The following is a 26,512-nucleotide window of genomic DNA, read 5'->3' on the forward strand; positions in this document are numbered from 1 at the left end:
TCATACATTCAATATTGGCATATCACAACTTCTGACTTGAACAGTATTCCATTTTTACATTATTAGGACTATAAATATTGTTCACAGCTGAGTCATGTAGAGTACTGGATTACATTTCTTTCCATGGTCAACTTGTTTTCCTGGAGTTAATATTTGCCTCTTTTTTCTATTTGCTTAGTTTTCTAGGACTTTTTGCTAATGCATCTCCCATTTCCCCATCAGAGCTGTAAAATTCATACAAACACATTAACAGTACATTACCCATTACTTCTGCCTTTTTCTTGCAGTTCTCCACCTTGCTCCAGTCTGGGCTAGTTACTGGAGGCTCAGTTTTCAAGTGCTCAGATTTCAAATACTTAGCAAGCACCTTTTCTATATACCTAGATCTGTGTGAAACACTAAGGGCAATGCACAGATAATTAAGATACAATCCCTGTCCTCAGGGAACCTACAGTTTCAAGGATTTAATTTATATGGAAGTCTTACCAGAAGGCTTGGGCTCCTTGCAGGGACTTTGATCTAGGCTGTGTCTTTGATCTCATACTCTAGGCAGGCCTATCTCTTTCCATTTCTCTCCACTGAATACAACACTGTCCCCCAAAGAGCAAATGTACTCTTAGCTTCCAGGTCAGAAGGGCTGATACTTCTACTTGATTGTGTTGATAAACTCTCATTGGGTATTGGGTCCAGTTGCAAGGGACACAAAAAAATAGGAACTCATCTGAATATGAAAAACCAGGATAGAAGAGAGAGCTGGAAACCACATTCTATGAAACAATTGAAAAAACTGGGAGCATTTGGCTTCTTAGAAGCGTAGTCTACACATAGCTATCTCCATTTTAGTTCCTTCACATTCCCTTTTAAATTGGCTTCAGTCTGGTTTCTACCCCCAGTGACCCACTGAAACTGCTCTCACCATGATGGGACTGCCAGCATGTTTCTGTCTAAAAACTTATCTGTTGACCACTCCATCTTGGAAACTCTCCTCTCCTAATTTGCAGAACGCTGTTCTCTTCTCTTTCTCCTCTAATCTTTTAAGCCACTCCCCCATCTTCATCAAATTCCCTTCTTGCATGTTTCCCTTAAATGTTAGTGATTCCCAGGGATCCACTGTTAGTTCTTTTCTGTCTGTGCTCACTATCCCTAGGCAATAGCATTCACTTCCTTGGCTTCCACTATTGCTTTGTCAGTCAGGGGGGCCTCAACTGATAACACACAACTCCTAAATATCTGAGGCTTAGCACAACAAACAGTTATTTCTTGCTCACCATACAAGTCCAAAACAGGTCAGCAGGGATCATCTGCTCATGATAGTCACCAAGAGACCCAAGCTAGTGGAGGTCAGAATCTTCTCAATACTGCTTCCACAATCAACATCAGAGGGAAGAGAATGGCAAATCATATACCAAGTCTTACAGCTTCTCCCCAAAAATGATCCATGTCACTTCAACTTACATTTAATTGGTAAAAGTAAGTCATATGGTCATGCATAACTTCATAGGGTGGGGGTAAATATAGTCCTCCCATGTTTCTAATGATTAACCCTTATCCCTTGGTGATTTGTCTCTAGCCCAGACCTTCCTTCTGAGCTCAGACCATTATGTCCAACTGCCTCCTTGACATTTCTACCTAGCTGACCTACATATACTTCAAAGTCAATATGGCCAAGACCTTTTGTTTTAGTATTTATTTTTTTTTAATGTTTATTTTTGAGATAGAGAGAGAGAGAGAGCAGGGGAGGGCAGAGAGAGAGAGGGAGACAGAGAAGACAAAGCAGACTCTGATGTGGGGCTCGAAATCATGAACCATGAGATCGTAACTTAAGCCAAAGTTGGTTGCTTAATCAACTGAGCCAGCAAGGAGTCCCATTATGGCCAAAACCTTAATCCACCTTTTGCACCCCCAAATCTACTCCTCCTCATGATTTCCCTTCTTTAATGAAGGAAACTACTATTTATCCTGCCACTCAAGCCAGAAACCTGTACCCTTCTCTCTCCCTCATTCCCTATCCCCATAAGTTATCCTGTTGGTTCTACCTCCTTGACATCTCTTCTCACATCCACCCCTTCTCTCCATTTCTTAATTGTGCTGCTACTGCCTTAGTTGAGGTCCCCATTATCTCTCACTGAGATTATTGCAATACTTTCTTAACTGGTCTCCCTACCTCCAGTCTTGATGCTTACGCTCCATCATCCACACTTTCAGACACAGTCTGTAAAGTTAGCCACAGAAGTAATAAATGATCTTTTAAAAAGCAATTATTTAAAACTCATTAAAAGCTTTCAGTTGTCTCTAAGATGAAGCCTGCATCCTTCTCAGCATCCAGAACATATCATAATATGGGCATGGCCTTCTTCTGCAGCCTCACTCCCATTACATTTCCCTTTGCAGCCTCTAATTATGCTAAACTACCTGCAGTGTCTGAACCCAGCACTACTTTACACCTCCAGGCCTTTATACCTGCTGATTCCTTTGCTTGAAGTATACTTATTCCTACCCTAAACCACCTAGTAAACTTCTACTAGTTTTTCCAAGCCCCAATGCAAGCCTCTCCCACATGGAGATGTTTACATGTCCTCAGCCTTCAAAACACAGTTGATCACTCCTCCCTCTATGCTAACACTGTACCAAGTACATACTACTTGTCACAGTGACTTATAATGATTGATTCACATGGTTTTCTCTCCTTCTTTTTGAAGATAGCAATCTTATCTTATCATCTGCAGCCCCCCCACCCCCATCACAACACCAGATAGTCAGAAGATGTTCATAAAGTGATCATTGCATGAATAAATGAATGGGAAGACCTGATTCAGGGAAGTTTACAAATAACTTCAGGGCTATCAAGGGGGACAGGAAGCCGACTATAGAGCTAGTAGGAGCCATGAGTAAAGCCATAGAGAGGGTATTAGCTCAAAAGAAGGAAGAACTTCTTTAACTGCTAGAGTTGTCTGAAGATATGAACTGCTCTGGGAGAGAGTAAGAACCCTGTGACAATAGTGCTTGGTAGTGACATTGGAATGGAAATTTCAAAAGCAGACAGGGATGTGTAGTGATGACTCTCACAGTCACTTCCATTTTGGAGTGGTCATGAACCTGCCTCTTCTACTCATGTGATTGACATGGATCACCTAGGTTCCTTAAGAGCTTCCCTTGCATTAGGAACACTACTTTTCACTAACCAGGCTGCCCCTGGCCAAGCCAGGTCCACCCAGCCATTGGCCTTTGAGCAGATGGCCTAGGAAGCTTGGAGGTGTGAGGTCCATCTGGAACTGCACGGGCTTTAAGTTCTTACCCACCTCTCCATCCATCTCCCCTGCCTTTCCTCCAGGCTAGGTCAGGCCACTTTGACCCATGACTGCTCATTCTCCCAGGCAGGAAAGCTGTTGCTTATTTTTATAGCACTTAAGTAAAGCCATATTATCCACCTGGATTTGCCCTGTCATGCCTCTAATCCCAGTCTGACTCCGCCAATCCCAGTGAACTACGGCTGTCTCCAGAGTTACATCCATGATCTACTTCCCCCAAACTGGTGACTGACTTTGACCTTATATTTTTCTGATCCAATTCTTTGAAAGCCCAGAATTAGGAATAGGAGCACGTGGCTCTTTTCAGAACTCTACCTAAGGAACTACCTCACACAATTCTAAGTGTGCTGATGGATGTGGTGCAAAGAGGCAAAGAGTTAGTTGTCAGAGTACCTATTCTAATCTTGGCTTTGTAGTTTATTTCCTGCATGCCTCTGACTTGGCTAAGCCAATCCCTTTTACTGGGCCTCAGTTTCCCCCTAGGTAAAATTTGGGGGCAGGGTGGTTATTGCGTGCAGTGGACAGTAGATTTCATCCCCAAGTAAAGCCCAAATTGCTGCTTTGTCTCCACGAGCTCTGCAGCAGCAGCTCCTGGCCAAGGGTCCTAGGAATACATTACAAAAACAAGAAGCCATAAAGAGAAGGTCTGTAGGGAAAATTTGGTTGGGAAAACAGGCCCTAGAGACATTAGCAAGTTGGAATCCAAGAAGGAAACTGCCAACTTTCTGGTTCACAAGAACAGAAGCTCTCCTCTCTGGATGATTTTCCAGCTCTTAAACCAAAGAGTCTGGGATGGCCTCCTCTTTTTAAACTCCTGGCCTGAGTCTTCTTGACTTTGGGCTGTGTGTGTATGTACTCACTTGTGTGCCTTCACACAGTACACTGGTGCTCAGGAGAAGTCAGATACTTCTTTCCAAAGTAGCATAGGGATGAGAATGCCTGGGCCAGAGCTGCGAGCCAGGAAGCAGGAAGGTAAGACTTTCCAAGTTCTCCTGATCCTCCCTAAACTGGCTGCTGCAGAGCCCAGAAGGGTTTGGGATCCCCCTCATCTTTCCCACTCCCATTTCAAGAGTGGCCTAGAATCCCAGTTGGGAAGAGGGGTGCGATAGCCTTCCCAGCTTCCTGTTTTGGGTTAATTGGTGTTCCCTCTAGTTACTCCCTGCTTCCTCACCCTCCCAGTTCCCATAGCAACTTGGCTTCAGCAGCCAGAACTTGATTGAGCCCAGCGGTGGCTTGCCTGAGGTGGGAAAGGGGACTCTGTAGGAAAAGGAGGGCACTTCCAGGTCAGGTTTTCCAACCCCACCTATCCTCTGCTGCTACCTCGAGGGTCCAGGATGGTTAAGCTCAGAGAGCAGGACATGAAGAAGAAAGTTTTCCTGCCAGGGCTGGAGTTTGACGACCCTGAAAGCCCAGAGCCAGCCTGGTTCTCAGTTTTCCTCTCCTGCCCATGCCCCTGTGTGCCCTGCTCCTGTCTGTGGAATTTGCAGTCATTGGTAGGATTGTCCAGTAAGAAGAACCCTGGAGTTAGATTCAAGAAACCAGGTTTGAAGTTTCTCCCTCTTCCACTATTTTATGTGACTATAAACAAGTCATTCCCCCTTTTCTGGGCCTCAGTTTCCTCCTCTATGAAATGCAAGGAGAGGAGCTAAATTGATAGTTCCCTGTGTATTAAAATTATCTAGGGTGTTTTGAAAACCTACATATGTGTGGGTCCCACACACAGTAATCTGACTTAGTTGGTCTGGAGCACATTTTTCCTCTCTGAGTGATTCTAATATGCAGCCAGAGTTGAGAGACTAGAGCAAAAGACCTCCAAGGGTCTCCTAACTGACTGTTTTCTGGTTCTGAGACATTTCTTCCTTTTCCCTACATGCCCCACCTCCAGTAAGCCCCACAGCTTCCCTAACCCTGGATGTCTTGGCTCTTCCCTATCCTTATGGATGGGTATTGAGGCCACCCCCTGTGACTGTCCAAAAAACCTGGTGGCCTCTGGCTCAGTCCTCACACTGATGAATCAAGGAAATTGCTTAGGCCCAGGAAGGGAAAAGGGCTGCAGAAACTGAGGCAGGCTTGCTACCCAGGTGGTAGTCCTGAGAGCCAGACTTTTTACTGGAGAAGGAGCCCAGATCACCTCTGAAGCAGGTAAGTAAGCAGTGGCCTCAGCTGGCCCTCTGTGAGACCAAGAAATTGGATTGCCTCTCAGCCCCTGTTTGTTCTTCTTCGATTCCCTCATTAGTTCCTTGCCTGTTCCTGCGTAACCACCCACAGGCCTGGTGTCCTCCTCAGGCAATCTGCTCGCCCATTTGTTGCCATGGTAACCCAGGCTTGGGGTATAGGGCTCGAGGGAGGGTCTTCTTTACAAAGACCACACTCCCCCTGTCAGGCCATCCCTCTCCCGACCCCTGCCTCCCACTCTCCCTCCCTCCCAGTGCATACAGGTGAGTGCCCAGCCACTATACCGTGTTACTAGGCTAACCACAGTTGCCTGGAAGGATGCAACTCCAATTGGGCCTCCTTGCCTAGGAGCAGAAATATTAAACTAAAAGAGCCCAGGGAGAATCCTACAGAGACCTCTGTACGCAATCGGTGTAAGAAGGGGTGATTCCACACACTCTGGGGTGAGGATTAAGGAGGATTCTGGGTCCAGGCTTCCAAGATTGGGGCAATGGCTATGGACAACCTCACCTTGGCTATCATTCAAAAGATGGAAGGGGTTCCTTGAGACACTGAGGCCCTTAGCTGTGGGGATTTCCTTTTCTTTCTTGTCTTGCTTTTATTTGTTTCTTCTACCCTCCTTGTATTCTTTATCCATCTTCTCACCCCTCTTCTCTTATATCCCCATCTTCCTGACCCAGCTTTATTCTCCTTCTCTCTCACCCTCATCTTTGTTACTTCCTCTTTCTTAACTCTCCCCTTCACAGCCCGCTCTCACCCCATCTTATATCCCCGCCTTTTACCCCCCTGCTCTTATGTTTCATCTTCTCTCACCCTCACTGCATCTCTTTAGCTCTCTTACCCTCCATCTCTTATTCCTCTGCTCTTTCTCCCCAGGCACACCCCCATCACCACCATTTCTTACTCTCCAGCTCCCTACTCTTTCTCGCCCTCCCTTTCTTAGACACGCCTGCCTTGTACCCCCTTACCCCACTGCCACTCTCTTTCATCCCTTAGCCCCTCCACTTCTTTCTTACCCTGCCTCTTACCGGCACTTGATGTTTTACACCTTTATTTCATTCCCTTCTCATTCCTTAGCACATACACTTCATCCCAATAATTTCACTTATAGGAGTTTATATAAATAAAATTTAACATAGGTGTGCAAGAGATATGTGTACAAAGATATTCACCAAAACATTGTTTATAACAATGAAAACATGGAAATAACTGTCCCTCCACAGGAGGCTGGCCCACTTCTCACTGCTTTCATACAAAACTCTGTTCTTTTAGCATATCATGCATTTACTGACCTCCATACTTCCACTTTAAGCTGTTACCTCAGCCTGAAATGCCCTTTTGTCTCACCTCTACCCATGCCATCTAAAATCCTACTTTGAGTTCTAAGTCAACTATTATCTTCTCACTGATTTCTTTTCCAGCTTTTCTATTTGATTCCCTCCAATGGCCAGGGGTTTACCTCTCCTACAATTTAGATCATATGGTATAGATTCAAGTTAAATGCATCCATCTATGAAACTGGAATTTCTCTGTGAGTAGGGACATATCTTCATTAATTTGTCCTGTTCACTCAATAAACAGACCTTTTATGTATATTATGCTGAGGACACATGGTCAATAAGCACACAATGGTCAATAAGACAAACCCATGTATGCTCTTATGCATCACACATTTTAGTGAGGTTGACCAAGAAAAACAAAATAAGGATGCAGACAAAATTGTACTTGTGGTGAAGAAACAGTTAAGAAAAAAAGGGAATAATGAGAAGGCATCCTCTAGCCAGAGGGGTTAGGGAGACCCTCTCTGATGAGTGGCATTTGAACTGAGGCCTGAAAGATGAGAAGGACCTAGCCACACCAAGAGTGGGAGGAAGAGCATTCCAGGCCAAGAAAATAGTGTCAGCTAAGACTCCGAGGTGGAAAGAAGTAGGGCATGTTCAAGGAAAAGAAAGAAAACCTATGCATGTGGAGCATGATGAGCTTGAAGGGAGAGATGGAAAATGAGGTTGAAGAACCAGATAGGAGCCAAGTTATATAGGGGCTTGAAGTCTGTGGTCAAAAGTTTGGAATTTATGTAGGGGGCAAGATGGTGGAGAAGTAGGGAGCTCTGTAATTTTCACCCGCCGGCATCTATCAAACTAATAAGGACTGAAGCCACAATACTCTGATCTACAAGAGTGGGAGGAAAAGACACAGAGTCCACAAAGAAGACAGCCTCTCATATTTCCATGAAATCCTCAAAAGGAGGCAAATTCAAGTGTCATTAGATAGGTTCAGGTGCATGAGTGAGTGCAAACTGGGGAAGATAAAAATGGGCCAGGATAGAGAGGTTTGGAGGCGAGGCAGCCCCCCTCCATGCAGAGCATCAGAGAGCACTCAGAGCCGTGGAGAGATGAGGGGAAGAGAAAGAGAGGCTGAAAACACTCATAGAGCTGTCTCTAGAGAAGAGAAAAGCTTCGGCTGGGATGGATAGGGATCCTATCATCCCATCTGTAACCAAAGGACATGGGTAGAGAAATCCATCCCCTTTAGCTGGTGCATTTTCCTTGAGCTCAGCTCTCCAATCCCAGGCAGTGCCAGGAGAAACAGCTCCCCTATCCCCTCACTCGATTACCTGCTAAGAGGCCACCCGCCTGTGGGAGTACATCTAATCTCAGGCAGTATAATTAAAGTGCATGGACTAGGATTTGTAAATGAGGCAGGGCTTAGAAAATACAACTTGGCCCACCTGCGGTACAGGGAGATTGGACCCAAAAGAGTGGGTTGCAATGCTTGGTTCCAGAAGGGATTGGGACGCTGCCATTCTTCTCCCCACAACCACCAAGGCGGGGCCTCGAGGAGCAGCCTACGGGACCTGCAGTGGAGGAAAGACCTACCTACACCAAACCACGCCCTTTCCACGCTGGAGAGCTGCCTTTCTTTTCCTTTTTCTCCCCATCCCCCTCCTCCAGCCAGGGAAAGACCAACATTGATGCATTGCAGAGATTAGATCAATTCATGCTTTCAGATATATTTTCGCTTATCTCATTCTTATCTCTCTCTTCCACTGGTTTTATGCTTTTAGACTGAGCTTTGTCTTTTGTTGTTTCTGACCCTCTCTCCCCCCCCCCGTTTTTTTCTTTTCTTTCCCCTTTTGCTTTGCTTATTTGTTTGATTTGTCTGTGCATTTGCGTGCTTCTCTTCCCTGTTTGTTGGTCTGTCTGTTTTCATTTTCAGGGCTACCCAAGAAACAAGCCAAGGTACACATGATGGAGAGTTCCAAATATCACTGAGTAGGGAAATAAAATAACCAAAGGCACAATAAGAGAAACCAAGAGATACCATTAAAAGAACACTTTGTGAATGGACAAGCCCTGGACAGTCAATGAGCCTCCATTAATAGAGCAATACTCACAGGTGCAGAGTGCATAATGAGCTTTTAAAACTGACAAGAGTCAGAAAGCTAGCCAAAATGATGAAATGGAAAAACTCTCCTCTAAAGAAATTCCAAGAAATCACAGCCACAGAATTGTTCAAAACATATAGAAGCAATATAACAGAGCAAGAATTTAGAACAATTGTCATAAAATTGAAAAAGCATGGAAGTCATCAGAGAAGCTAGTCATGCAGAGACTAGGGACCTTAAAAATAGCTGTGATGAATTTAAAAATGCTATAAATTAAGTGCATAATAAAATGGAGGCTGCCGCTGCACAGATTGAAGAGGCAGAGAGGAGAATAGAGGAATTAGGAGACACAGTTATAGAAAAAGAGGAAGCCGAGAAAAAGATAAATGGATCCAGGAGCATGAAAGGAGAATTCAAAAACTGAGTGATACAATCAAACAGAACAATGTCCTGATCACAGGAATTCCTGAAGAAGAAGAAAGAGTAAAAGGTACTGAAGGGGTGCTTGATCAAATTATATCTGACAATGTCCCCTAACTGGGGAAGGAAACAGATATTCATTTCCAAGAGGCACATTGAACTCATCTCAGATGTAACTTGAATCGACCTTCAGCACAACATATTATAGTAAAACTGGCAAAATATAAGGATAAAGGGAGAATTCTGAAAGCAGCTAGGAATAAAATGGCCCTACCATACAATGGGTAACATATCAGAGTGGTTACAGACCTATCTAATGAAACTTGGCAGGCCAGGAAGGAATGGCAGGAAATCTTCAATGTGATGAACAGAAAAAATATGCAGCCAAGAATCCTTCATCCAGCGAGCCTGTCATTCAAAATAGAAGGAAAGATAAAGGTTTTCCCAAATAAACACAAATTGAGAGAATTCATGACTACCAAATCAGCCCTACAAGAATTCTTAAGACGGACTCTATGAGGGAAATGTAGCAAGGAATATAAGGTACCAGAGGCATCACTACAAGCATGAACCCTACAGAGAACACAATGAATCTAAACCCATATTTTTCAATAACAACACTGAATGTAAATGGACTGAATGCTCCAATCAAATGACATAGGTGAGCAGAATGAATGAAAAAACAAAATCCATCTATTTGCTATCTACAAGAGACTCATTTTTGACTTGACGACACCTTCAGATTGAAAGTAAGTGGATGGAGAAATATGTATCATGTGACTAGAAGGCAAAAGAAAGCCAGAGTAGCCGTACTTATATCAGACAAACTGGACTTTAAAGTAAAGGCAGTAACAAAAGATGAAGAAGGACACTATAGAATAATTACAGAGTGTCTCCATGAGTAAAAGCTAACAATAATAAACATCTATGTGCTGAAACGATGCTCAACATCACTCATCATCAGGGAAACACAAATCAAAACCACACTAAGATACCACCTCACATCACTCAGAGTGGCTAAAATGAACAAATCAAGAGACTATAGATGCTGGAGAGGGTGTGGAGAGTCAGGCACCCTCCTACACTGTTGGTGGGAATGTAAACTGGTGCAGCCACTCTGAAAAACAGTGTGGAGGTTCCCCAAAAAACTATCCATAGAACTCGCTTATGACCCAGCAACAGCACTGCTAGGGATACCCAAGGGATACAGGAGTGCTGATGCATAGGAGCACATGTACCCCAATGTTCATAGTAGCACTGTCAACAACAGCCAAAACATGTAAAGAGCCTAAATGTCCATCACCTGATGAATGGATCAAGAAAATGTGGTATATATATATACAATGGAGTATTACATGGCAATGAGAAAGAATGAAATCTGGCCATTTGTAGGAAGGTGGATGGATTTTGAGTGCGTCATGCTAAGCGAAATAAGTCAGGCAGAGAAGGACATATACCATATGTTTGCACTCACAGGTCTAACAGGAAAACAGGAGAAACCTAATGGGGGACCAGGGGGAGGGGAAGAGGGAAAGAGAGCTGGGGACAGAGAGGGACACAAAACTTGAGAGACTATTGAATGCTGAAAATGAACTGAGGGTTGAAGGAGAAGGGGGAGGGGAAAAAGAGGTGGTGGTGATGGAGGAGGGCACTTGTGGGGAAGAGCACTGGGTGTTGTATGGAAACCAATTTGACAATAAACTATTAAGAAAAAACATCTTGTGCTGAATTTGGGTGCACCCAAATACATAAAACAATTAACCACAAACAGAAACAATCTTATTGATAAGAATGTGCTAATTACAGGGGATAGTCCACTCATGGCAATGAATAAATCAACTAGACAGAAAATTACTAAAGAAACAATAACATGAACAACACATTGGAACAGATGAAATTGACAGATATATTTAGAACTCTATATCCCGAGGCTAGGGAATTCACTTTCCTCTCAAGTGTGTATGGCACATTCTCCAAGAGAGATCACATACTGGCTCATAAAGCAGCCCTCCATAAATATAAATGATATGAGATCATATGCACACTTTCAGATCACAATGGTATGTAACTTGATACCAACCATAAGAAAAAGTCTGAAAGAAGTCCAAAAACATGGAGGTTAAAAAACACCCTACTAAAGAATGGTTGGGTCAATCAGGCTATTAGAGAAGAAATTTTAAAATATATGGAAACAAATGAAAACGAAATACAACAATCCAAACTCTCTGGGATGTAGCAAAGGCAGTTGTAAGGGGAAAGTATATTGCAATCCAGGCCTACTTCGAGAAACTAGAAAAAGTGCAAATTCAAAATCTAACAGAGCACCTAAAGGAAATAGAAGGGTAGCAGCAAGAGCACCCCAAACCCAGCAGCAGAAGAGAAATAATAAAGATTAGGGCAGAAATAAACAATATAGAATCCAAAAAAAAAAAAAAAAGAAAACCAGTTGAACAGATCAATGAAACCAAGAGTTGGTTTTTTGAAAAGATAAACATAAATTGGTAAACTTCAAGCCAGGCTCCTCAAAAAGAAAAGAGAGAACACCCAAATAGACAAAATCATTAATGAATTTCCCTCAGAAATACAAGCAATCATCCGGGAATACTATGAAAATCTATATGCCAAGAAACTGGACTCTCTAGAAGAAATGGACAAATTCCTAAAGACACATGCACTACCAAAATTCAAATGGGAGGAGATAGAAAATCTGAACAGACCCATAACCTGTGAAGAAATCAAATCGGTTATCAAAAATCTCCCAATGAATAAGAGCCCGGGCCCAGATGGCTTCCCTGGGGAATTCTACCAGACATTTAAAGCAGAGTTGATACCCATTCTTCTCAAGCTATTCCAAAAAATAGAAATAGAAGGAAAACCTCAGACTCTTTCTACAAAGCCAGCATCACTTTGATTCCCAAACCGGACAGACACCCAACCAAAAAAGAGAACTACAGGCCAACATCCTTTATGAACACAGATGCAAAAATGCTCCTCAAGATACTAGCAAATCAAATTCAACAGCACATAAAAAAATTATCCATCATGATCAAGTGGGATTTATTCCTGGGTTACAAGGCTCGTTCAATATTCGCAAACCCATCAATGTGATACATCACGTTAACAAAAGAAAAGATAAAAACCATGTGATCCTATTGATAGATGCAGAAAAAGCATTTGACAAAATACAGCATCCTTCTTAATAAAAACCCTCGAGAAAGTTGGAATAGAAGGAACTTACTTAAACATCATAAAAGCGATTCAGGAAAAGCCCACAACTAATATCATCCTCAATGGGAAAAAAAAATGAGAGCATTCCCCCTGAGATCCAGTATAGGACAAGGATGTCCACTCTCACCACTGTTGTTTAACATAGTGCTGGAAGTCCTAGCATCAGCAATAAGACAACAAAAGGAAATAAAGGGCATCAGAATTGGCAGAGAAGTCAAACTTTCACTTTTCTCAAATGACATGATACTCTACATGGAAAACCCAATCGACTCCACCAGAAGCCTTCTAGAACTGATCAATGAATTCTGTAAAGTTGCAGGGTACAAAACCAATGTACAGAAATCAGTTGCGTTCCTATACACCAAAAGTGAAGCAGCCGAAAGAGAAATCAAGAAACTGATCCCATTCACGATTGCATGAAAAACTATCAAATACCTAGGAGTAAACCTAACCAAGGATGTAAAAGACCTATATGATGAAAACTATAGGAAACTTATGAATGAGATTGAAGAAGACACCAAGAAATGGAAAAACATTCCCTGCTCATGGATTGGAAGAATAAACATTGTGAAAATGTCATTACTACCCAAAGCAATCTACACATTCAATGCCATCCCCATCAAAATTGCACCAATATTCTTCTCCAAACTAGAACAAACTATCCTCAAATTCATATGGAACCACAAAAGACCCTGACTAGCCAAGGTAATATTGAAGAAGAAAGCCAAAACGGGAGGCATCACTATCCCAGACTTTAGCCTCTACTACAAAGCTGTCATCATCAAGACAGTATGGTATTGGCACAAAAACAGACACATAGACCAATGGAATAGAATAGAGAAGCCAGAATTGGACCCACAAATGTACAGCCAATTCATCTTTGACAAAGTAAGAAACAGTATCCAATGTCAAAAAGACAACCTCTTTAACATGTGCTTCTGGGAGAACTGTACCACAACATGCAGAAGAATGAAACTAGACTACTTTCTTACACCATACACAAAAATAAACTCAAAATGGCTGAAGGACCTGAATGTCAGACGGGAAACCATCAAAACCCTTGAGGGGAAAGTAGGAAACAACCTCCTTGACCTCTTCCGCAGCAATTTCCTACTCAACACATCCTCAAAGGCAAAGGAATCAAGAGGAAAAATGAACTATTGGAACCTCGTCAAGTTAAAAAGCTTCTGCACTGCAAAGGAAACAATAAAAAAGAAACTAATAGGCAACCAATGGAATGGGAAAAGATAGTGGCAAATGACCTATCAGATAAAAGGCTAGTATCCAAAATCTACAAGGAACTCACCAAACTCCATAACCGAAAAATGAATAATCCAGTGAAGAAATGGGCAGAAGTCTTGAACAGACACTTCTCCAAAGAGGACATCCAGATGGCCAACAGACATATGAAATGATGCTCAGCATCACTCATCATCAGGAAAATACAAATCAAAACCACACTGAGATACCACCTCACCCTGATCAGAGTGGCTAAAATGAACAAATCAAGAGACTATAGATGCTGACGAGGAGGTGGAGAAACAGGCACCCTCCTACACTGTTGGTGGAAATGAAAACTCGTACAGCCACTCTGGAAAAGTGTGGAGGTTCCTCAAAAAACTATCAATAGAACTTTGCTAGGACCTAGCAATAGCACTGCTAGGGATTTACCCAAGGGATACAGAAGTCCTGGTGCACATGTACCCCAATGTTCATAGCAGCACTGTCAACAATAGCCAAATCATGGAAAGAGCCTAAATGTCCATCAACTGGTGAATGGATCAGGAATATGTGGTTTATATATAGGAAGGAATACTACACGGCAATGAGAAAGAATGAAATCTGACCATTTGTGGCAACATGCATCAAACTCGAGGGTGTCATGCTAAGCGAAATAAATCAGGCAGAGAAGGACAGAGACCATATATTTTTACTCATAAGTCCAACAGGAGAAACTATTAACAGAGGACCATGGGTAGGGGACGGGGGGAGAAAGAGTCAGGGTGAAGGAGGGAGGCAAATCATGAGAGACCCTTGAATACTGAAAACAAACTGAGGGCTGAAGGGAGAGGGGGAAAAGGGAAGGAGAGTGACAGTCATGGAGGAGGGCACTTGTGGAGAAGAGCACTGGATGTTATATGAAAACCAACTTGACAATAAAGTATAAAAAAGTTTGGATTTTATTCTAAATGTACTGAAGGGTTTGAAACAAGGAAGCAATATGATCTGGTGGCATTCTGAGATCACTCTTACTCCTATGTGAATAGTGGACTGCAAAAATGAAGAGTAGAGGTGGAGAGGCCAGATAGAAGACTGTTGAAAAGGTGACCTATGATAGTGGCCTGCATGAAGTTGTGGACATGGAGTAAGGATGGGCATGTCTTGCTGATGGGCTGTACGTGGGGATTCAGGGAAAGAGAGCAATAAAGGCTGACACCTAATTTTCTGGCTTGAATATCTGGGTAGATGGCCATGGCACTTATTTGAAATGGTCAAAACTTGGGAGTGAGGATTTAAAAAAAAAACATTGAAGAACTTCATTTTAAGACTTAAACATGTTAAATGTGAGATGCCATCAAAGTATGAAACAACACTTTGTTCCTCAGGGAGTCAATTTGCCACTATAACCCACTACCACCCACCATCACCACCCATCACTACCACCTGCTTTGGAAAAGGCTGTTGCAGGAACACATTGTGAAAGTTCATGTCAACGGCAAAGTTATTTGTATTTCCCTGTAAATGTTTAAAGCCAGTGTAAGAACCTATGACCATGTTGCTCATAGTATGATTGAGAGGCTTCCAGCAGCAGAATGATCAGGACCTTTACTCTAAATGCAGAGTCCTCAGCCCACCTCAGCCCTCTTAAAGCTGAATTGGAGGGAGTTATCTGCATATTTAACAAGTGCCCCAGGAGATTCATTTGAAATCTAACAACCGTTGCTATGAGAAGCAACCATGAGAAGGTGCCCCTGAAGATAGAGGAGGATATGGGCAGGGTAACCCCATCCATGGGAGCTGCCTGGGCATCCTGTTAAAATGCAAGTGCTGAGGTGACGGGTTTGGGGCAGGGTCTGGGATTCTGTACTTCTCACAAGCTCCTAGGTGATGGTGATGCTGCTGGTCCAGGTCCACACTTCCAATAGCAAAAAGCTGTATCAGTGGTTCTCAATGGGAGATGATTTTGCATGACACCCCCAGGGGACATTTGACAATGGCCAGATATATTTTTTGGTTGTCACTAAAGTGGGGGAATTAACCGGCAACTAGAGTCAAGGAATGCTGCTCAATATCCAATAATGTACAGGATAGCCCCCCTCAAAAAAGTATCCAATCCATAGGTGTTTGCCCAAAGGAAATGAAAACATGAATTTGAAAAGGTATATGCACCTGTATGTTTATTGTAGCACTGTTTACAATAGCCAAGATATGGAAGCAACTCAAGTGTCTATCGATAGATAAATGGATAAAGAAGATAGGGGTGTGTGTGTGTGTGTGTGTGTGTGTGTGTGTGTGTGTGTGTGTAATGGAATATAAAAGAATAGAAAGAAAACTCGTCAGGGGCTCCTGGGTGGCTCAGTTGGTTAAGCATCCAGCTTCGGCTCAAGTCATGATCTCATGGATTCAAGTCCTGCAAAGGGCTCTGTGCTGACAGCTCAGAGCTTGGAGCCTACTTCAGATTCTGTCTCTTTCTCTCTCTCTGTCCCTCCCCTGCTCACTCACTCTCGCTCTCTCTCTCAAAAATGAATAAATATTAAAAGAATGAGATTGTGCCATTTGAGACAACATGGATGGACCTAGAGTGTATTATGCTAAGTGAAATCAGAGTGAGACAGACAAATACCATATTCACTTTCACTTATATGTAGAATATACAAAAAACAACAAATGAGTTAACAAATAAAAAACAGAAACAGACTTAGAAATACAAAGAACAGACTGATGGTTGCCAAAGGGGAGGGGAGGAAGAGAAAGGCAAAATGAGTAAACGGGAGTGGGAGATACAGGCTTCCAGTTATGGAATGAATAAGTCACAGGAATGAAAGGCAAGCACAGGGAGTAAAGTCAATGGCATTATAATAGTGTCGTATGGTGACGGATGGGGACTACAGTTGTGGTGATATAGCATAGAGTTGTTGAGTCACTATGTTGTACACCTGAAACTAATGAAACATGGTATGTCAACTATGCTTCAATTTAATTCATCAATTAATTAATTACAAAAAATTTTAGAATTATCCAGCCCAAAGTGTCAGTAGTGTCGCTGTTGAAAAACTATGGGCTTAATGATAGTCAAAGAGTATAGAACAGGCAACCTTTCTTAGCTAGGACCCAGTGGCTGGTAGGAGTGGGCTAGATGAGGAACAGGAAGTATACTGTGGAGCGAAACTGCAAAGCAAGGTTTCCAAATGAAAGGTGGCATCTGCTCCACACCAGGGCTGAAGCCAACAGGACAGAGCACGGATTAAGTAGGGCTTGAAAACACATGTGGTGTTTGGTAAGGCAGATTCCTGTTTTTATTAAAAATAACCCCTCACATTTGTATCGCACTTCAGAGTTTACAAAACATTTTCATATGTGTCATATTATTTGATCCACATAACACCCTAATGAGGTAGCCCAAGGATTATTCTATACATCTCTTTCTTGAATTTTGAAACTTAACACCAGCAGCTGGAGGACTGTTTGCTGAATTAAACAAGAACAAAAATTTACCTCATTGTCAGCGACTTCAGACAAGTCAGGATACCTCCTTGGCTCTACTACAAGAGTAGGGTTGGATGGGATGATTGGTGAGGCCCTTTCCAGCTCTGACACAGGAATAGTTTTGTGATTTTACCAATGAAAAAATTCTAAGTCTTGGAGAACTGCAGATTAGGGGACTTGGAAGTTTGGGTTATGAGATGAGAGATTTTAGGGTAACATGTAGTGGTCTTGACCCAAATCTTTCTTCTCCAACCTCTGGATCCTGGGAAAGGGTGGGTGGGCAAGTACACCTCTCCTTCATCCCTTTCCTTTGAGGTAGGAAGGGACTGGTGGATGGGCTGACACTCTTTCCTCTCCCCACAGGCTGTCTACAAGGCCTGGCTGTGCTCAGAATACTTCAGCGTGACCCAGCAGGAATGCCAGCGCTGGGTGCCCTGCAAGCAGTACTGCCTGGAGGTGCAGACGCGGTGCCCCTTTATACTCCCTGACAATGAGGAAATGGTGTACGGAGGGCTTCCTGGCTTTATCTGTACAGGTAAAGGCAGAAAACTGGGAAGGAGGGAGAAGGCCAGGGGCCCAGGGCAGGCACCAGCTTGGGGGTGTGGGAGCAGGGAGGACAACAGGAAGTCTGATTAGAAGGTTAGTTAGTGCCTTGAAGACTTGACAGCGAGGTCCCTAGGTTGGGATAGGGCCAAGTGAAATAGGAGCAAAGAGGACAGGGGCCATCTCTCTCTACAACATGTCCCAGCCAGAGTCATCCCAGAGAAACTGTCTCAGGACCCTGGGAGAGAAGTGTCCAAATAATGGCAGGCACTTAGGGGCAGGGGAAAGGAGTCTTGGGCATGTCTACCAGAGCAGTCCCAGCTTTGAAAATCCCCTCTCTAGGAAAGCCATCTGTCCCTTTAGCATCCCACCACACACCTTCCTTATCCATTGGCAGGGTTGCTGGATACTTCGCCAAAGCAGCCGGAAACCAAGTGCTGTGACGTGCAGTGGGTCTCCTGTGAGTCGGAGAAGAAGAAGTTCAAGGAGACTGAGGCCCCCAAAACCCACCACCAGCAATTCCACCACTCCTATTTCCACCACTACCACCAACAGTACCATCACTACCACCCCCGCCATGACCCTCCAGGCCACATCAGCCACAAGCCCTCCCTGCTGCCGGTCTCTGGGGGCTCCCGCCTCGGCCCGAGCAGGATCCGGCTGTATGTCCTTGTTCTTATGCTCCTCCATACCATGGTGTCCTTCTCCAGTAGCCAGGGTGGTGGAGGACTGGGGCTGGAGGCACTGCCTGCCCTAGATGAGGGCCTGACTAGGGAAGAGTGACATCAGGGAGGGAGGACAGACCTCCACCACACACTGATAGCAGCTCCAGCCCCCCAAGGGGGAGAGGGAGGGGCTCCTCCCATGGGAGGTATAGGACCAGCTGGGGGGCGGGGAGAAATGGGGGACCACATATCACCCCCAGCCTACCCCCACCCCAAAAGCAGCTCCAACAGAACGGCCAGAGGGCCCCAGGGAGCTGCAAAACTCATCTGGGAGTAAAAGGCAGGAGCAGCAAGTGCCCCACCTCGGGTCCCCACCTATGGGGCTTAGCAAAAGGGGGGAGTGGGGGCTAGAAGTACCCACTCCTGCTGAGAATCCTGACCCCAGGGAAGGAGGCTACTCAGCCTTGGCCCTGCAGGGAATGTTGGGGGGCATGGAGGGGAGAAGTTCTTTCCCCCCTCCACATTCCTTTTGTTGCCACGATCCTTAATTCCCTCCTGCCCATACCCCTACAGGCAATGGCAGACGGTGCAGTGGCCCTCCTCCCACTCCAGCACACCTTGCTCCATGTGGGGCTGCCATAGGCAAGTGCCAGGCTGGGAGATGAGGTGCACACAGTTGTGGCAAGGTTGGGGCCCCGGTTAAACTGTGCCCCACCACCATAGGTAATGAGGGGTAGTAATGGGATGCAGAGTGAGTGGTGAGAGAGAGTGGAGAGAAGGAAGAGAAAGAGGAGAGGAGATGAGAGGTGAGATGTGGGCAGAAGGATTAGAGAGATGGCTAAAAGGTCTATAGTAACCTGGCTTTGGGAAGATGGACAATCAGTGTTAAGGCAGGCTCGAGGACAGCTCCCCAAATCAGAAAGGTTGCATAAAGAGTCCTGTAGGGAAAGGACACAGGAACTCAGTTGTTGGGCCTCGAAACAGAAGTCTGCGAGTGCCTGATCAGACTGCCACTGTCTGAAGGGCCATTATCTTATAGAAGGTGCACATACTCCCAAGGGCCATTCTTGCCCTGGAGATCTTGGCCTTGAGGCCAAAGATGTTTCCATTTCTGATCTCCATAGGGAGGAGGGACTTAAGCCCAAGTGGGTCAGGCCTGGCCTGGGTCCCCATACACACTCATTTTGTCCTAGCCCAGGCCTCCATGAAGGAAAACCTGGTGGCATTGCCCCAGGGCTTTCCAGAGATGAGCCTTCCCCATCCCCAGCCTACCAAAGAGTATTCATCCCTTCCCATCCCACACCCCATGGGTTACTATATCAACTGTGGAATAACCAGACTCTTCCTCACCCTGTAGAGGGTCCCCTGCTCTAGTCACCTCTGCCTGTCCTTTCCTGAAGAAAGTCCAGAGACAGGCCAGAGGACCCACTGAATAAAGATAATGTGCTGTTGTCTCTTGGCTGAGACACTTGAGCTATTTAGTCGGGCTAGAGGGCCAGACAAGAAAAGAAGCATCAAGAGCCCCTTGGGGGATGTTAGCCTTGTGCTGATCTCCCAGCAGTCACAGGCCACATCACCAGGGACATCTAAAGCCAAAAAGAGCAGACAAGAAAGGGTGCCAGAACTGTGTTCCTGGAACAGGCCAAGAGGCATTCAGTACCCGAAGGGCCTATGTCCTAGGCTGTAATGTCAGTGAGTTAAGGGGACAGGTGGGCCTGGAGCTGCATTAGGTGAAACCAAGAAGGGGATGGGGAGAGGACAGCTGCAAGTGGTTGGCAGGGGAGAGATGGGAGACCTCCTAGTTAGAGAGAGAATCATTTCAGGACTTCTGCTGGGTCCCAAAGAGGCTTCCCAAGACCCAGGAGTCCTTCCCTGCTGGTTTTCTCATTTCTCACAGCCTGTTTCCCTCCTCCAAACCCTATGCCCCACCCACACACTCCCCTGTTTGGCCCTCAGCACTTCAGGCCTAGCCACATATCCCATCCCTAGAGTGCTCTTTTCAGCTGGGAAGGGGAAGAGGTGCTGGCTCCTTTCCAGAGATGCTTCTGTAGATGTAAGAGACCCTAGGTACTGCCTTCTAACTCCTGCATCCTCAGGAGGGGAAAAGGGACTGGGAAGTAAAGGGGGACCTTAGGGCCCCAAAGAACGGACCCTTGGAGACTCCCATCCTCTCTTCCCCCTCACCAAGTGCCCAGGAGACCCCTGGCTCAGACCAGCCCAGGGCCTTGCCCAGTGGCAGGGGAAAGGGGCACCTCACTCCACCTCGAATCATTTGACTGTCCTGTCCACCCCACCACCCAGATCTTCCACCACCCCTCCAGCTGCCCCTGCCCTCCATCACAGGCAACAGAGCTGGGCAGCTTTCTTATGCCATTTTCTACACTGTGCTTCATGAGTAGAACTCTCTTGCACTAGTTCCTATGACTGAGTCTCCAAGCTGGATTCCTAGTAGTCTCCCCGTCCCTACCTCCCTCACCTGGCTATGATTCAGTTATTCCCCTTCCCCTGCCTCTGTGTTTCGGTGAGAGTCTCTGTGTACTGCTTTCTGTTTTGTTGCATTGTGGGGCAGAGACCTCTCTGCTCTTGTTTAACCCCATAAAGAAATAAATGGTAAGACTTGATGATAACCTTCCCTTTATGGTTTTGTTCTGTGAAGTCAAGCACTGTGAGAGAAAAAAGTCTGCGGCTTGGGGAAGGGGTGGGACCAGAAAACACTGACCCTGTGCCCTGCTCCTTGTTGGCTCAAGTCTCAGAAAGAAAAAAAAAAATGAAAGACGCCATTCAAGTGAGGAATCACAAACTCAAACTTCTGCAGAGATCAGTGAGTTGGACTCCAGGGTTGTGAGCAGTGAGAAGGGCAGGGTGCGCATGGTCTGCCCTGGGCTGGGGGGAGGGGCAGCTCAAGCCCAGGGTTGTCTTGTGGGAGCGTAGGCCCAATGATACCCAATGTCATTCGTTTTTGACACAGAGCCCTCTAATTTCTAAATGTTGGCTCAAGTCTGAAGAAAACAAACCCCTGTGTGGTCTAAACACATCTGCAGGCCCCACCTGGCCTGGGGATTACCAGTTTTCCACATTGGTTCCAGCCTTTGGTTGTTAAGTCTACCAAGCTAATTTCTCCTCTGCTGCTTCACTAGGCTCGTGAACCCAGCACAGAAGTGAAAGGCACCCTAGGAGGGTGGCAGACAGAGCCCTTCACCACTACCACCTTTACACCTAAACAGGGGAAGGAAGGGCATGTGTGCAGAGGGAATCTGGCATCTTCACCCAGCTGCTGAATTTCTTTGCCAAGAAAACACAAGTAGTCCCCCGACTCCCCCAAAAGCAGCATAGCATGGAGGTTAGAGCATGGTACCTGGAGCCAAGAGTGTATGAGTGCAAAGTCAAGCACTGCTGTCTCCTACTTGTATGGCTTTGTACAACTTCCTTGACTTCTTTGAGCCTTGGTAACCTCATCTATCAAAAGGTTTACTGTGAGAATTATGTGGTATATATAAAGCACTTTGCACAACAGCCAGCATGGAAGGAATCACATTAATATTGATCGTTATTATTGTCATAATGCAGTATTCTTTCTCTTTCCTTTGCTTCCACTTACAATGGTCACTGAGTTTTGCCAATTCTACCTCTGTCATGTGTCAGCTCCTTCCATCCTTTCTGTCCCTCTCCCACTCAGCCGCTTCAGGCCTGTGGTAGCCCTTGCCTGGACCACTGCAATGACCTACCAATTAATCTCTTGTTCAGTCACTCCAACTCCAATCCACTCTCCCCAGCACAGTGTGCTGAGGCACTTAGGAGGCACTCCATAAATATTTCGCAAAATAACTGCTTCCTTAAAGTCCACACCTAATCTACCTAAAGTAAACAGATCACTCCTGCGATCCAACCATCAGATGGCTCCACAGTGCCTGTCCAAACAAGAGTAAGCTTCTTAGCAGGACTTTCAAGGATCTTTGTATTCTGATCCAATCCCATCTCTCTGATCTTGCCCCATAGACTATCCCACACTCAGGTCCCCAGCCCCACATCCCTGCTGGCAGTTCACTAAATGAACTCCATCCTTCTTATCTCCTACATTTTGCTCACACCGTTTCATTTGCCTTGATTGCCCTTTCTCCATCTCTACCTGTCACTGCCTTGCCTAGTTTTCATAGTCTAGCTCAAATGCCACCTCTGCTATGAAGATAGATATCCACATTGCCCCTCTGCCAAGCTGAACATGATCTGTACTTCTAGAAGACTTTGCACACTTTGCACCTTAATCATGGTACTTATCACATCCTGCCTCCATTCAACGTGGTCATTCATTGAAAACATACCTATTGAGCAATTACTATATGTCAGGCACTGTGCTCAATGCTTGGGAATATAACAGTGAAGGATGGCACATTATAGATCCACAGAATAACATGACGCTATGTGTTCAGCAACCATGATATATATGCTCACTATAACATTTGAGTTTTTCTCTCTGACATGTCAATGAGGAGAGCCAGGTTATCTTGGCCTTAGGCATAGGAAAAAAAAAAAAGATGAGGGACTAGAGAGAGCTACAAATCCACAGTGAGCCAAGGGCACAATGGCCCTGCCAAGGAACTACAAGCATACCTCAGAGATATTGTGCTTTTCAGTTCCACACCAGCACAATAAAACCAGTCAAATGGATTTTTTGGTTTCCCAGTGTGTATAAACATGATGTTTGCACCACACTGTAGTCTATTAAGTGTGCAGTAGCATTAGGTCTAAAAAAAATGTACATACCTTAATGAAGAAATACTTCATTGCTAAAAGAAAAAAAAAACAAAAAGAAAACAAATAAAAAACAAAATAAAACCTGCTAAGCATCTTCTGAGCTTTCAGGGAGCTGTAATTACTGAGCAACAGATCACCATAACAAATACAATAATAATGAAAAAGTTTGAAATATTGTGAGAATTACCAAAATGTCACATAGAGACATGAAGTGAGTGAATGCTGATGGAAAAAAATGGCGCTGATAAACTTCTTCCACGCAGGTTTCCACAAACCAACTATTTGTTAAAAAACAAAACAGGACCAAAATCCCCCATAGTATTTGCAAAGTGCAATAAAGTGAAGCACGATAAAACAAGTATGCCGCTTTGATCTTCCCCTCTGCCCTGGGCCCAGGGCCTACTGCTCTCCCTTCTGGCTGAATGCAGACAGCCTCAGTCTCTTCTAGGCTCACCATATGCAAGGAGGTGGGAAGGCAGTTCAACAGAATCACCTGGAGAACTTTTGCTCTGGACCCACCAACAGAGATTCAGATTTAATTAGTCTGGGTCAGGGTCCCAGCCTCAGTATTGTTTAACGGACTCCACAAAAGATTCTAATGTGGAGCCAGGCTTACCAATCACAGGATGAAGAGAAGGCTGGGCCTACATGAAATCCTTGTTATTTGAGGACAAGTGGTGCTAGAAAAAGGACATTTACAAAGAACCCACTCAAAGTAGGGACCAGCACTTCACAGTAGAGTAGGGGAAAGGAAGAAAAGGATTCCAACAGGACTCTATCTTGAGAAATGAAATTAAAAATGTGGAAAATAGTTTTGTGTTTTGAAATGTGTAAATAATTGCATATATGCATTAATCCTTAGAATGAATCAAGCACTGGGGGATAACACAATTTCCTGACCAAAGTGCATGGGAACACAATAGTGTCTTTTGCCACATCATCATAAACAGTTTTGTTTTTCTAAAATTAGAGAGCTTCTTCAATTATCCCAAGGACTTCTTATAATCCTCTGAGAATTGAATTGTTTGCTTTGAAGCCTGGATCCTTTCATTACCCAGATCAATTTTCTCTTCTGCCAGTGGTAACTGGTCCATCTCTGTCAAATCACCATTTTTCAAGGGCTTCATATGACATTAATGAGGATCTTCAACATCACTTTCATTGACTTCATGAAACCCTAAATCTCTTTCCAGACCTGCAGTTTCACTCTGAAATTTATTTTCATGTGTCTAATACTAAACATTAACAAGAGGTTGAAGAGACTTGAGCATAATGAGTATAGATAAACAGTACGGGGTGTGATATGGGGAAATGACCCTATGTGGGGCTCAAAATTGTGAATATTTTGTGCTATGGCAACATTGCCTTTCATAAAGCCCCCTTCCTTTTTGGAGTTTTTAATCTGCTTATCTCTAAAATGAAGGAATAGGATTAGATGTTACAAAGATTAAATAAATTAACTTCAGTGAAGTAATATATGTGAAAGCATTGAGTACAGTTCTGGCACAGAGGAGGAACTCATAATTCTTGCTTTCCTTCCCTTTCAAAACATTTTTAGAAGACACTGAGGAACAATGAAGGAAAAAGGGAGAAATGCATCAGAGTAACTAGAAAGAAGACCCAAAACTGCTGCCCCAGGCCCAAGTTTCTGTCTTACTGCCATTCTCTGTGTTCACTTTCTCTGTGGAGAATCACAGATCTACTCACTAAGCAGTGAGCACCTGTTAGACTTAGGGGTGTAGGGTGGAATTCAGGGTCACTCACACTCAGAGAATCTGCCCTCAAGAAGCTCCTGGGTTGGTTAGGAAGAAAAAACATGAGTAGAAATCCCTTAAATTACTAGAATCTGACAATTTATCTCACCTCCATTGTCACCATCTGACCAAGCCACCATCTCTCTCTCTCTCTCTCTCTCTCTCTCTCTCTCTCTCTCTCTCTCTCTCCTGGACCACTGCAATGGCCTCTTAACTGGTCTCTCTGCTTCCCAATTTTGTCCCCCTGCTATAATCCGCCCAGGGCTATGTTTTTTTTTAAGTTTGTTTATTTTTGAGACAGAAAGAAAAAGAGCAGGGGAGGGGCAGAGAGGGGGACCCAGGATCTGAAGCAAGCTCTGTGCTGAGAGCAGAGAATCCAATGTGGGGTTCAAACTCACCGACCTGTGAGATCATGACCTGAGCTGAAGTCAGAAGCCCAACGGACTGAACCACCTAGGCGCTCCCAGAGCTAGCTTTTAAAAGTGCAAATCAGATCATGTCTCTCTCCTGCTAAAATCCTCCATTAGCTTCCCATATCCATAGGGATAAAATGCAAACTCCTTAACATGGCCCATGGGGCCTTTCATGACCTGTCCATCTCAGCCAGTACACTCTTTTCACTATCCTCCAGCAACCGTGCCTTATTTATTTTCCTGTGATATTATACTAGGCTTGTTCCTATCTCAAGACCTTTGTACATACCCTTCCTCAGTCTGAAATGTTCTTCCCCCAGAGTTTTACAAGGCTGACTCTTCTTCACTCTCCTTTGGAGATCATCATATCTCAGCTCATGTGTCACTTTCTGAGAAAGGCTTTTCCTGACTACTCTAGGTATGGCAGTGCTCTTCTTGCCCCAGACACTCTATCATGCCACCCTGCTTCTTATATGATCTAGAGCTGATAACTATTTGAAATGATCTTGTTTATACATTGGCTTTCTTGTTCATTGACTTGGTCCTCATTTGAAAGCAACTTCTGAGCAGACAAGGATCTCATCTATCTGTTCAGTTCCCTGATTCCCCATTGCCTCAGTAAAGGTTCATTGAGTAAATGAATGTGGATGCAGGTGAGTGATCCATTGGACAGGAGTGAGCAGTGGTAGGTTTTATGGCGTAGATAGCAGGAGATGAAGCTTCAAAGATAACCTGAGGTCAAAACATGAACCGCCTTGAAGGTCAAGCCAGGGAATGTGGGCTTTATACTGACACCTCTTGGGAGCCAGGAAAGAGTTTTTAAGAGGGATATCATCAGCTGACCTGGAGTAATATTCACCTAGTGCCACGTGCTAGATGGAATGGTGGGTGAAGTGAATGGAGGGTCTGACTTAAAAGCCTGTCAACTGTGTACCCCACCTTCCCTCCTCTGGGGCCCGGTTGCACTTAGCTCCCACCTCCCTTTGGGGCCACTCAAGAACTTGACTGCTGTTCCCCATCATGGGCCGCTGGGTGGCGCTGTGGCTCCTCCTACCCGAGCTTGAGGCGCGGGGGAGACCGAGCTGCCTCCGAACTAGGCCTGGCGCAGGGGTCCTTTGGCGCTTGCAGAGTGGGCTCTACGCAGTCCACCTCTTTCTCCCAA

At 44.7% G+C, this 26,512-nt stretch overlaps 1 protein-coding gene across 1 annotated transcript in view; it reads left to right on the plus strand.

The window, feature by feature from the left end:
• Window positions 1–21,058, plus strand: part of FAM155B (family with sequence similarity 155 member B) — a gene marked incomplete at its 5' end in the record, with an annotated part of 34,524 nt that extends 13,466 nt beyond the window's left edge. Inside the window, 2 exons of the mRNA XM_029929659.1 lie at window positions 17,587–17,758; window positions 18,164–21,058. Coding sequence (XP_029785519.1) covers window positions 17,587–17,758; window positions 18,164–18,549 — 558 coding nt within the window. The remainder of the gene's footprint in view (window positions 1–17,586; window positions 17,759–18,163) is intronic.
• Window positions 21,059–26,512: the final 5,454 nt, after the last annotated feature.

Source organism: Suricata suricatta, chromosome X (assembly GCF_006229205.1).
Source record: "Suricata suricatta isolate VVHF042 chromosome X, meerkat_22Aug2017_6uvM2_HiC, whole genome shotgun sequence".
NCBI classification, from domain to species: domain Eukaryota; kingdom Metazoa; phylum Chordata; class Mammalia; order Carnivora; family Herpestidae; genus Suricata; species Suricata suricatta.